Below are 13,715 nucleotides of genomic sequence, written 5' to 3'. Positions count from 1 at the left end.
GGCCATCATCTTCTCCTCAAGAACTTCACCATTTTCGATGATTTTTAAAAATTCAGATTACATCTTTTCAGGAAGAAAACAGAAAGCACACAGCATTAAATACCTTTTAAAAGACATACGACTATACCTTGTAGAGGTTATATATTGGCTATATTTTTCTTTATCTTTATTGATGATGAATTTCTGACAAACGTTAGGATTAGTTGAGTTAGTATGTTAGATGATATGACATCATCTATCTAGGTTTAATATTAGATGTGATTAAATTGAAATTGTCTACTTAGATGTCTTACACTATACCATAGTTTAAGAAGTTTCTTGTATCAATCTGTATAGCATGCACCAACAAAATGGCAACCAAAAATTTGACCTGTTAATAATAAAAAATTCAAAAGCATACTTAATGGTTATTTTAGAAACATATATATTTAGGAGAAAAAAATACATTAAAGGAACAATTCTATGCACCTTAGTCTTCACAGTACCTTTTTATTTAAAGTTATATTAAATTAAATATAGTGGACTGAAATAACTACTAAGATTGTAAGAAAAATGGCCTCTCATTTTATGAGGATATTAAAAAATACAGGATAAGTTATGATAATTTAATTGATAAGTAGAATATCATATTACAAGTATAATAGTAGAAGCATAATACATACTAAAACATTTACAAACAATGGCACATTTTCTACATTTATCTTGTAGGGTAAATATATATGTATATATATTCGTTGCAAAAACAGAAAGATGGTGATATTTAAATTATTTCATTTTCAGGACAACTACATGAACTTTCTTTAGTACCACAGGATAAACAGAGTGATTAACCTAATGCACACCAAGGAAAGGGATCCAGTCATATCTTGGTCTGTAGTTTAATCTTCATTTAGTCAAGGCCTCAAGGGAGCTGGAATTCTAGACTCATTTCTCCACAAACTCATCTCTAAAATCGTTTTAGTTTGGAATGAGTACCTGACACTTGGTCTTGATAAACAATGACTGAATAGTTACAGACTGTACTACAGAATCAAATATGCCAAAAACTAAGTTATATGTTTTGTGACAAGAACATTAAATATTAATGTTTTTATAATAACCAGGTAAACAATGAGATGAAAACAGATTCTTGCTTATTTTGTCCCATAAATCCCAAAGAGTATCATACTAATATGCTAGAAACATTTCACTAGGTTGTTTGAGATTCCTGGGCTAGGTGGGAAGGCATGAATGAGACCTGAGCTGCAGTGTTGTAAGGAATATTCTCATTGATAAGGAACTGAATTATGCAAGAACTGTGCCACCTTAGTAGTAGTGTGAATAAAAATATAGGCCAGGCTGCAATTTAAATGCAGTAGATGAATGCATTTTAAAATAATTCATTAAAAAAAAGAATTTGTGATATTCATCTGGCACAATTTGTTGCTTAAGCAAATATTATAAACTGTTAAAATAACCATAAAGCTCGTCAACTTTACAGTAGAAATAATCATAATCCAATTTAGTTTTAAAAGGGGGGTATTTTGTATTCAATCTACTTTAAAATTAAAATGAGAATTTATTAGTTAATAAGCATTATTTATATTTGTGTTATAATAGATCCTTGATTTCATTGTTATAGGGAACTCCCAAATGAGGTAACACCCTATACCACTGTAGTTCAGCTCTTTCTCTGCAATTTTCTGTCTGCCTAGAGCACTCAAAACTTATGGAATTTTCCTAGGCTTACATAGCCAGTATATGTCAGAAGTGATACCTGAAGTCAGGTCTTCCTGGCTTGAAGGCCAGTTCTCTATCCTCTATGCCAGCAGCCTTTCTATTCTAATAGAAGAGACAATAATTCTGTTAAAATTTTGAAGCATATGCTTATATACCACTGGGTTGCTAGTTAGTTGACTGGCTACTTGTCTGACATATCTTTTGAGAGTTTGAGGAGAATCACTTGAATGCAAGAACTTTTCCACTTAACCTGTCTACTAGGGCCTTGTACTACTTCCTTTTCCATGACTATCAGGGTATGGAAAGTGCTTGCTCATAGGTGGCTCAGGAGCAACTTCCCAGACTGGCATTGCACTGGGCCTTTCCTATAATGCCAGAGATTATCTAACAAAACTTTGACATCTGATACTAGAAGTATCCATTAAATATGAATCTGCCAGATGATTTCTCCTGAGCAGTACTGAACTAAAAACTGTTCTTGGTGAAAACTTTATTCCTGTGTCCCTGACTCTTTAGGCTGATAAAAGAACATTCCTTCTCTAGGGCCCCTGGTTCATGACCTGGATGAAGGAAACAAATATCTTGCTGTTGGGTAAATTTCATCTCCTCTGAGTGAACTAGCAATTATAAATTTAGAGTCCTATGCTATTAAGGGAAACAAATATACAGAAGTCTTTTCTAAATGAAACATTTTCCTACCAAAGTCTATTTTCGCTGTCTGCCTCTAAAAAGTCCAAGTAATGTGCTCTTACTTTTGGATAGGGTACACTCTTGTTTATCTCATGGAAATTGTTGCAGAAGTCAGAGGGAACACGGCACCCTATTTTGGTGGTTACAGAGAGGATTCAGAGTAGGAGTCTGGCAGGAATTAGCATCTGTTGTGAGTTCATAATTTAACATGAATCAAATGCAATTGTTTGTATTCTACCAATGCCGCAGAGAAAATGATCCAAAATTACTTTTCAAAACTATCTTTAGGGAGAAGTTTATATTTTATTTTTTAAAAAAAGTGATATCATGCAGTGGTTAGATGCTACATGTTGTTATTCCAAACTAGTAAAAATGTAAATTAAAAAATATAATAGGTCAAGAAAAGAATGCTTAAAGGATTAACATAAATGCAAAAGGAGAGGGGGAGATAAAATATTGAATTAACATGGAAGATTTTGACAAGAAAAATTATAAACTTTTAATTGTTAAGAAATACTAAATGTGCCAGATGTTTTATTTGGCATAAAAATGGAGAATAAAAAGATTTGGGCTGGAGGTACTAAGGTATAGTATACACTAACTGCTTAATCAACTCCCTTCCAGAAAATATCTTTCTACTTGTAAGAAGCATTTGTCCTGAGTCATAAACTTTACTCACTCCTATATCGTGCCCTGATAGTTTTAATAATTGAATTCTACTTCTATTTTAAGCATTCTCAAGAAGACAGTGACAAAAATCTGTGACATGGATTGAACAGTTATCTGAATAGAGTAGTGGGAAATGCTGGAGACCCAAGGAAAACATTTTTAATATTTATGAAGTTTTTACTTTGTTTCTACAATATATTATTTTCCTATAATAGACTGACTCTGACTCAGAGGCTGAGATAAGCCAAGGGAATCTGAAAGAGAATCTGAATTAATAGGCATGAATGATGAGTTTACTAAATTTGTGAGAGAAAATTCAAATACAGAATTTGCTTTCATATAATATACACAGTATCCTGAAAGTTTTAGTTCAGATTTAAGCTCTAATAAAATCAGAAGTATAAATAACACAGATATACAAAAATATCATTTAAAATTTATTTCGATTTTTTAGCTTTATGAATTTCGAATAAATCTACAATTTTAATAAGAACCACCCTGTCATTGTGCATTGTATGTTTGACAGTTTCTGGATGACACATTCCCAGGCTGATAGATTGGTAGAGGTCCTTTTGCTTGACCACCTCACTCACCTGATCTGTCTAGACTTTTTTGTTATGGTATCATGGAAAAACTGTCATGTATGCATCAGAATCTCTGCCTTTGGATGATCTTGAAGCTCAGATTACAAAAGCAGCCCTTTCAGGCCCTGAGCAACGGGTCGATGAAATTTTTTACAAAGTTGAAAACTGATTAGTGCGATGTATAGCACAAGACAATAGTTGTGTTTAATTTTTACAAGAATCCTATTAATATTTTAAAATTGGAAGTCACCTTTCGATTGTTGCTTTCTGTAAGTCTGGAGCATTTGTACTTGTCAAGTTATTAAAACTTAAAACTGACCAAGACTTTTGGGACGTCCATATTCAGTAAGATTATTTTCCTGAGTCATGAAATGAAGTCAAGTGACATAAGGTTTGTTTTTTTAAATTATTTTCAGGAGATGATAAATTCATAGATACAATATTAGATTTTAAAGTGGACATTATAAGAAAATTATCTAATTTCTGAACAGATAAGATTTTCATACCTTTGGCTGAAGATTAGGATGTAACAACACATAGCCATTGGGATCAATTGCAAAATAATAACCATTTGGACAGAGCTGAAAGAAGAAAATTATGTAAATGCCACACAGTTCAATGACAGATATTTGGAAATCTAGATTATTCCCTTCAAGGCTGTCTAAAAGGTAGATAAATGTTTGTCACACTGAATAACAACTCAAGTATCTTCTCTATTTATCAATGAGCAATACTGTTTGATTCTTGCTGGTTTCATGGTGAAACAAAGAGTTAGAGATTTCTGGAATATGCTACAGATCAGGAATTATTAATCTTTTTTATGTCATGGACCACTTTGGTAATCTAAGGAAGTTTACAGAAACCTAAAATTTTTAAATGTCTAAGATAGAATACTTAGGATTATAGAGGAAACAAATTATATTGAAATAGGGTTATCAAACTATTTTGCAAAATTTCATGGACTCCAGGCTAAGAATACCTGATCTAAATATTTTAGAGACCAAAACTGCATTGCAAAAATACAGTATTATTAAGGCTTCTCAAATCAAAAAAGCGATTTTGGTGTATGTTCTGCTCTTGAATAGGGCTTTCTGATAAATACCTACAATTCAGGAATCATAGCAAAAAGACAATATTCATTGTGATGAGTACTTAGTTACTCTTAAGTGGAGGTGATACATCCAGGCATTTTCCTGGTATTAATACAATTTACTACAGCCCTAATTCTATTTAAATTCCGGTTACTCCTCAGCAAAGTTTCTGTTCCTTTCACCCCCACAATTGCTATTCTAAGTACTTCCAATCTCCTCAAGTGGCTTCCAATCTTCCAAGTGGCTTATACTAATCTCAGAAGATAACCTTTATGGTTAATGGGTAAACTGAGGCTCTCTGCCATAGTTTCCTCAATCTCTCAAAACTCACAACTTTTCTATTTCTCCATCTTGTCACAGAAAATTAAATAACCCCTGTGTCCTTCATTCCATACTCTGCTCTATACTGAAACTTCTCTCTGGAATATTTTCCCCCTTTTTTTTGGCCCTTTTTTATACCTTATCTTCCTTTTCCTTTCAGTAGCATTTCAAGTTGCCATTTTCCTGCTCTTTCTTGAAACTATATCCCTTATTGGTTTTATTTCACTGCAGTCTCCTGAACCCTTCTACTTTCTTGTTAGCTCTTTCTGGCTCTAATTCTTCTCTCTCTCCTTAAAATTTAAGCATCCCCTCCCCCAAGTCTCTGTTCTCAGACTGCTTCTGTCGCTCATATTTCTTTAAACTTTCTCCTTTGTTGATCTTATCTATTCCCACAGATTCATTTATCTTATCTATGCAAAAGACTCCCACATCTTAATTTCCTGACCCAGCCTCTCTTCTGAGGGTCTAATCTAGATTTCATAAACCTTTAGAGATAGAACCATAGAATCATCTAGCCCTGGTTTTTTTATTTAAAGTATTCAATATCCCCTGTAAAACTTTTAAAAATTGACATTCAGACTATGCTTCAATCTCTTCAGGTGAAAGGGAAATACAGTCCTCATGAGGCAGTTAATTATAGTTTTGGACAGTTCTGATGGTTAGATATTCTTATGTATCTACTAGATTAATACTCCTAATGCACAGCACTCATCTCCTTTTCCTTCAGAAAAACCTTCACTAGCTCCCCACTGCCTAACTTTAGCACAAACAAACCTATTGTTTAAAGTATTCTACCATCTCCAACCTACATGATATTCATATTCCTAAACATTTAGCTCCAATCAAACAGATGATTTACTAAGCCTTGGCCATGGCTAGTTCTGTCCTACTTTCATAACTTGCTACTTTCATTTAGAATATCCTGGGTCTTCCAAATCTGCTAATTAAAATTTAAACCACCCTTCAAAGTTCAACTCAAATGACCAATGAATCCATTTTTGATCCTTCAATCCAGAGTACTTTCCCCTTTTATTTGAATTCTTATAACATTCTGTATTTTTCACACACATATATATTCTATATAAACAAATGGCTTATCAGCAATGTTGTTGAGTCATTTTGGTCGTGGGTTTTTGTTGTTGTTGCTGTTTGTTTTTTGCTTTTTTTTTTTTTTTTGGCTGAATAGTTTGTCATTTCCTTCTCCAGCTCATTTTACAGAAGAAGAAATTGAGGCGAACAGGGTTGAGTGACTTGCCCAGGGTCACTAAGCAAGTGAGTGTCTGAGGTCAGATTTGAACTTAGGAAGATGAGTCTTCCTGACTCCAGACCTAGCACTCTATCCACTGTTTCACCTACCTGTCACTTATCTACTTTAGCAGAATATGAAGTACTTAAGGGCAAGGGGCCCTTATCTTCCTTATCCTCATATTATCCATAGTATTTAGCAAAGTACCCTTCACACGTAATAAGTATATATGTTAATTCAAGTGAACTAAATGATTAGAGACCAGGTTTGAATGTTGGAATTAACAAAAGGACATAAATGTATTGCACTAAGTTGCATTATGGTAAACCTGGGCAAAAGGAGAAAACTGCAACTTACCGTAAAGCGTGGTGTAAGTCTTTTGATATCTTCTAAAGACACATCGACTCCCATTACACCAAGAATCAGTTGGTTCTAGTGCAAGATTTTGGAAAGTTAATTTATTTGCTTAACTTAATTTTAAAAAAAGTATTATATATTTTCAACTTTGTCTCCTAAATGATCCAATCTTATTAAATTACAAAGACTTCCCATATACAGAAAGGGCTGAGCACATATGCGTAATGAGCCTTTTAAATATCAGCTTATGACCTTTTTTTTTGGCTATTTCATTATGAGGGTATGGTTTACTGTAATGAAAATTTTTTTCATAGCAGTTATATAGCACCTGACATCTAGAAGAACACTGTTATCATCACTACTTTACATAAGGTTTATTAGTTTGGTGACCAAGACCAGCTACCGTATTCTTTTTACTATCACAGGAAAATGCAAATGATTTTTATCTACAGCAAAAGGTGATGATTAATATTTCCCTGACATGATAATAAAACAATGGAATAGAATGTCATAAAATAAAATTATGTAATATCTTTTCTGTAGATGAAAATATTCAGACAGCTATTGATAGAGACTGGACCTGTGATCTCATTGGTATAAGAAATTTTTGGGTGAAGAAACTCCCCCTCTGCCAAAGCAGGTCAGCACATTTATATTCTTTATAGATAGTTAAACAAGAATAGGAGGGGTTAAGTGTCCAGCCCTGGGTCACAAAGCCAGTATGTATCAAAGGCAGAACTTGAAAGTATATCATCCTGTCTTTGGAGCAGACTTTATCCATTACATCATGCTATCTCTATCTATCTAGCCAGTTCCCTGGCTTCCTTTAAGGTCTAGCTAAAATCCCATTTTCTACAAGAAGCTTTTCTCGATCCCTCTTAATGTTAATGCCATTGGTTATCTGCAATTTATGATATATCATAAATTTACATATGTATAATAAACATAAAGATCTCTATATAAATTTTGTTTATTCATAGTTTGCATATTGCCTCTCATTAGACTGTGAGCTCCTGGAAATCAGAGACTGTCTTTGATCTTTCTTTGTATTTCCAATGCACATAGTAGGTACTTAATATATATTTAATGACTGACTGACTGAGGGATTTAAGATACTGGTAGGGTAGAATAGAATCCCTTTGGTAAAGCCCCTGACTTGGGGAGAGGGAAGAGAGAAGTCCCAGGCCTGGAATTGACTTTTGTCACCTTTCCTCTCTTGGCTGGATGAGAACCTTGTGAGCTTCATAATATCAAAGGATTTAGACTTTTTCATTTGCATCATGGCAACATTCCTAGGACAGCAGTGGCTGAAGACAGTGTTAGCATGCCATATAAAGGAAGGTTCAAGGTTGTGCAAGAAGACCACTAGAAACACTAAACCAAACCTAAGAAGGCTATCTTAAGCATTCTAGCAAAAAGAGTTTCTTGAGCTATAAATTACCATTTGCTACATGGGTTTTCTGATATTAAGCCCACTTTGCCCTGGGCTTTATATGTACTTGTGGGAGGATGTGATGTATACTTTAAGGGAGAATGGCCTGTACCAATTATTATGGTTATATCACATTAGTAAAAACTCATTTCTACAAACTAAGTCTGGCTGACTAGTTAATTTCACCTTAAAGCCAACAAGGGAACGTATATTTAATAGTAGTTCATGAGCTATAGTCTTAGAAAAAACACCTTCACTATGTCTGGGCTACCCCTGGAAACTTAAAGGGTAAAAGTAGTGCTTACTCTCTGGTAATCCAATATGTCAGTTTGAGTAGAGGGCAAGCGTTACGGTAAGCTGGGTAAAAGTCAAGTTACAAGCAATCCCTAAGCCAGGGGTGTGGAACATGCAGCCTCAAGGCTACATGTGGCCCTCTAGGTCCTCAAGTGTGGCCTTTTGAGTGAATCCAAATTTCACAGAACAAAATCTGGATTTTGAATTCAAAGGGCTGCACTTGAGGACCTAGAGGGCCACATGTGGCCTTGAAGTTGCAGTTTCCCACCCCTATCCTAAGCTATTCCATCAAATACCCAGGAATTCTCCCAGGAGGAGAGAGAATGAGTGTGAGTGTGTGTGTGTGTGTGTGTGTGTGTGTGTGTGTGTGTGTAATATAGTAATGAGCCCCCAGGATTACTATATTAACTTATAGGTCAAATATATATGTCAAAGGCAAATAATGCTTCTTCTCTGAAGAGAAAATTTATACCTTTTCAACTTCAGAAGCACTGGCCAAATTACCCATTATTTATCTTAGTCATCTTTATATCTCCCCCAGCACTTAAGCATGCTACTCCAAAAGGTGATCAATAAATTGATTAGACACGAGTTCGTTGTCTTAAAAAAAAAAAAAAACCTCACAACAGTCTTAAAAGCTGTAATGAATTCATTTCACAATTAACCCAATGCTGCTGGAACAAATTTTGTTATTAAAAACGCATTATTCAAAAATAAATGAGTAAATAACTATTGTACCAACAGAAGCTTGATGGTTTCCAAAATTATTTCAGACATGCGACATTTCAATGCAGTTAGAGCACTAATGAAGACTAAGGAATGGAATAGATTTCCATGAAGTGTGCCTTCTTCTCACTAAGTGGGTAAAAATGAGGGGAACCAGACTTTTGATTTCAAACATCTAGTAAACTCTCCAAAGAGAAAATTCCGACTACCAATATAGATAACCACCAAGGTCTTAGAGAGTTTCCTGGGGCACCAAGAGATTAAATGGTTTGCAGGAGATTATACAGCCAGTTTGGATTATTCTAAGGCCAGATTCCTAACATTCTATAAGGCTACAAAATTCATTGTTGAAGGTCTAACTCTGATATAACTTACTAATTAAATTGACCTTTTAGAATTACAAATGAAAAATGATTAAAAAAACAAAAAACCAATTGCTTTATCTGGCATTAATCCAGGCAACTATACATTTGCTATGATCATCAATCTATTTCTCCTGCCAATATTTTATGCAGAATCTGAAATCTAGCTCTTATTGTTTGCAATTAGGTATAGCAATGCAAGATAATGACTTTTAGAACAATATTCAGATAACATCAATTACCCATCCATTTTGCAGACAACCAACTTTTAGCCTTTGTTTCTCTCTTCAGAAAATGGTCATAATGTGGGTATTTCCTTACACAAGTGTCTTAACTGTAGTGAGCTTCAGTTTCACACCTTATCACTTATTATCATCAGTAATAATACTAATGTTAATTAACATTTAACCTTTATGTTGCCTTTATTTTCCTCTTGGCCTGTTAGGTTGAAGACAGGAAGTGTTCCAGTAATGACAAGGCCCAGTTCCTTTAAAAAAAAAAAAGAAGAAAGAAAAGCAAAGAAAAGGAAGAATAATGTTAAATTGTGGCATGGTGAGTGACTAAGGGCAGGAACATACACTAAAGAACTATACTCAAATTCAGTTAAAAAAAATGCATTAGCCTTTGATTCTTCTGACAGGATACTTCATTCTTGGTTTATAAAAAGTGAAAAAGAAAATAAAAACTACCTAGCAAATTTTGGAAGATCCATTGCAAACTTATGTTCTGAGAAAGACCCCTTGCAATTTTGACATATTTTATGGGAAAGAATCAGGAATGTTTAGACAGTTGTTGAGACGTGCAATATTAACTAATACTATGAGAGCTTCACAAATAGCTTTTATCAAGCCATGGAAATGATCACCAACCTATCAATGTTTCAACAACCCAGCTCATACTTTACTGACCTAGCAACAATTCATCCGATAGCAGGGGCCACACACAATCAACAACACTACAGTTTTCATTTTTCATTCTATTAACATCTTGACTTGTCTTCACCTAATTTCTTTTAATCCCATTCTTGTTCCTTTCGTGCTCTGGACTTATGACCTTATGCTAATTTTGAAGATTACAGTAATAATTCCTGGAGAATTATACTTCTGACCCTTTAGCTTTCTCATGTTATATTTAATACTGTCTACCTTTTAAGAAAAGTAGTTTCTAAAGACTCTCTCAGGAGTAAAACTGTGCATTTGATGGCAAAGTAGAAAAGGGAGCAATAAAATAATGAACAGCAGAAGACTTCCAGAAATTTCAGGAAACTATAATGCATCCTGAATCAGTATATAAAAGGCAATTAATCTGGGATTTAAAATGATTAGAAATCAGTTTTCTGTCATGTAAACAACTAGACACTTGAAAATGAATGTACCAAAATGAACGGTAAGGAATTGATACTGCTGATTTCTTACCCAAGCCATACTTAGCACATTGAAATCTTTAAGTGATATTTTTGAAAGTTACTGTATTAAGAGTAATTCATTCTAATAATTTAAATTTACCAGGGTGGGTTATACTTATCACAGGATCACAGGTAGTAAAGTAAATTTAGAACCTGAAGGGTTCTTCTTGATCATTTAGTCCAAGCCTGCCTTCTTTTATAAAAATTAGAAATTGAGACTGAGAACAGTGAAGGGTTGTGCTCATGGTCACACAGGTAGGTAGTAAGTAACTGAGCCAGGATTCGTACTCGACTACTCAGGCCAAATGCAGAGATTGTGGTTGGAGCTACACAACCAGGAATATATAATGATATATAATCCCAAGGATTCTTTAAAAGAACCACAGCCAATCTGATCCCTAACATCAATTTTCTTATTTTACTACAGTTTAAATCCATACATGTGACTGGACCTAAAATCAATCCAAGCTGGTGGGAATGAGTTGGGGAAAGAAGAGCGTTTTAGGGAGGGCCATAACCTGGAGAAACAATTTCTCTATTCTCTCTCAAGTTCCCTCTTCCTTACTCTACACCGTGGCCCCCCTGTTCCCTCCCCATGTTGCTGCCTTTCATAACTCAAAAATACCTATAGAGCAGTGATAGGATATATAAATATATTTCTGTTTACAAAATGATTCATGGAACAGGAATTAGAATTTATATGCAATTTTCAGGACAACTGTGCAAAATAAGGTACAGATATAATTATTTTTGAATTTTGGGCCTTTCTTAAAATTTTCTTCGGAATTTTCATGGTATTACTGAAATACATAAAAAACATTCACTATAAAGCTAAATGGTTTCAACCTTCCAGTCTATCCTATGACCTGGATATTAATATTCCTAATGCATAGATCTGATAATGTTACTCCCTTTGTCCCAAACACTTTAGTGACTCTACACTGCATAAGTGAATAAAATCTAATTCCTTTCTAAATTATATCAATGAGTCTGTTATCTCACTGGAGCCCATGCTTTCTCTAAAAACATAAACCATAGGTGGTGTAGTGAATACAGCACTAGCCCTGGAGTCAGGAGGACCTGAGTTCAAATCTGGCCTCAGACACGTGACACGCTTACTAGCCTTGTGACCTTGGGCAAGTCACTTAACCCCAATTGCCCTGCCCTCTCCCCTCCAAACAAAGCCAAAAATAAAAAAAAATACAGAAACACAATCCATCCATAACTGCCCTTCCTATGGTAACTCTTGTCCATGTTCTCCATAAGTGTGCCACAGGGTCATATTACCTTAAAGCCCTTTCTGTTCTTCCCCAATATAATTTTCTGACTTTATCTTCCATTTTTACCTTATTTATATTGGAGAGTGTACCAGGGGTAGGGAACCTATGGTCTCGAGGCCACATGTGTACTCAAGGCCATAGGTTCCCTACACCAGGAGCCAGATTGAACTGTCTTGGTGAATTTTCTGGAGCCCTTTTATGTCTCTGCCTTTGTTCCCTTTGCTTATAGTGTCTCTCTTCATCTTCTTCCCCCAAAACATATAACTTGTGGAAGCAAAGACTCCCCATCCTATTCCATAAAGTCCAGGTCACATGCCATATTCTTTGTGGCACTTTTCTTGACTTGCTTTCACACTACTTTTGCACTGTCCACCCCAAAAGCTGGCACTGATCTCTTCCTATAATATTAATACTTGTCTTATGCCACATATCCAACTTAACTTTGTTATTATAATTACTTTTGTACTTATTCAGTCCACAAAAATATATCGTGCATCTGCTGTGTGCTCCATTTGACTGTAAACTCCTTGAGGTCAGGAACTGTCTCTTTCATTTATGTATCCCTCCCAGCAATTAGCACCCCTCAACACAGATTAGTCACTTGAGAAATATTTGTTAAATGAAGTGTAGAAATCGGAGACATCTCTATAATTGGGCCCCAGGATTTTTTAAGACAGTATAATGGGTATTCTTCAGGGTCTGCCGTATAAAACAAAGCCATCCACTCAGGCAGGCAGTGTTTTTTTGGCTTCATTAAAAGCAATTTTTTTCCCTCCCAGGCTGAAAGGACATACTTAGAGACCACATGAACTTTCTCTTAAAGTCACTTATGCTATCAGTTAGAACTTCACCAGAAAACCAGACATTCTGGTCAATGAACTTTTGGCCATAGGAAATCCAGCAGGGCACAATAATTGCTTTTCTCAGTCACACAGTGTCCCATGATGGTCTTACAGAAATCGAAACGCTATGACCACAGCACAACTCTTGTTGACCATGTGAACTTGTGTAACGATGTGAGGTTGGGATGAATGTTCAGCAGTATTTTTAGCAGAGACTGAGGTAAGCAAGCCTTACTTTATCTATATCAGAAGACATGACTGCTGCTAATAATGCTTATTTTCCCCCCAACTTCCTGTATCTGTTTATTTTACAAGAATCAACCGATAAGTAGCCAGAAGAGCAGATGATCTTGCTCTTCATGTTTTGTATCATATTCAGCAAAATAAGGCCAACTAAGTAGGGGAAAGGTTATTGAATCAGCATTTTATTTCCAGGACATTGATGCGGATTTTCTTCATGTCCCATCCCTAAGCACTAAGGAAGAATTGTCAATAAGGATAATAGTATCACAGCTTGGCTGTTTTGTAAAGAAAAATTAACATTTGACCCAGGGAAATGAATCATATAGTTTAAGTAAAGCAATTTTATTATTTTTTTTGATGAATTTAAATGATTATCCTTGGCCTTAATGTGAATTAGCATAGGTTAGGAATTGCCTTTACCATGGTATGGCAGCTACATGTTAATATACAAAAT

At 34.9% G+C, this 13,715-nt stretch overlaps 1 protein-coding gene across 1 annotated transcript in view; it reads right to left on the bottom strand.

The window, feature by feature from the left end:
- The window catches only part of LOC138175717 (voltage-dependent calcium channel subunit alpha-2/delta-1-like), a 429,557-nt gene that overhangs the window by 67,992 nt on the left and 347,850 nt on the right, over positions 1-13,715 (bottom strand). Inside the window, exons 13-15 of the mRNA XM_069106216.1 lie at positions 9,901-9,978; positions 6,678-6,752; positions 4,169-4,243 (exon numbers count right to left, since the gene is read on the bottom strand). Coding sequence (XP_068962317.1) covers positions 4,169-4,243; positions 6,678-6,752; positions 9,901-9,978 — 228 coding nt within the window. The remainder of the gene's footprint in view (positions 1-4,168; positions 4,244-6,677; positions 6,753-9,900; positions 9,979-13,715) is intronic.

This window comes from Petaurus breviceps, unplaced genomic scaffold, assembly GCF_028583685.1.
Source record: "Petaurus breviceps papuanus isolate PSGF00001 unplaced genomic scaffold, PetGlider_PUasm1.0 79, whole genome shotgun sequence".
NCBI classification, from domain to species: Eukaryota; Metazoa; Chordata; class Mammalia; order Diprotodontia; family Petauridae; genus Petaurus; species Petaurus breviceps.
This window is presented reverse-complemented; position numbering and strand designations above follow the sequence as displayed.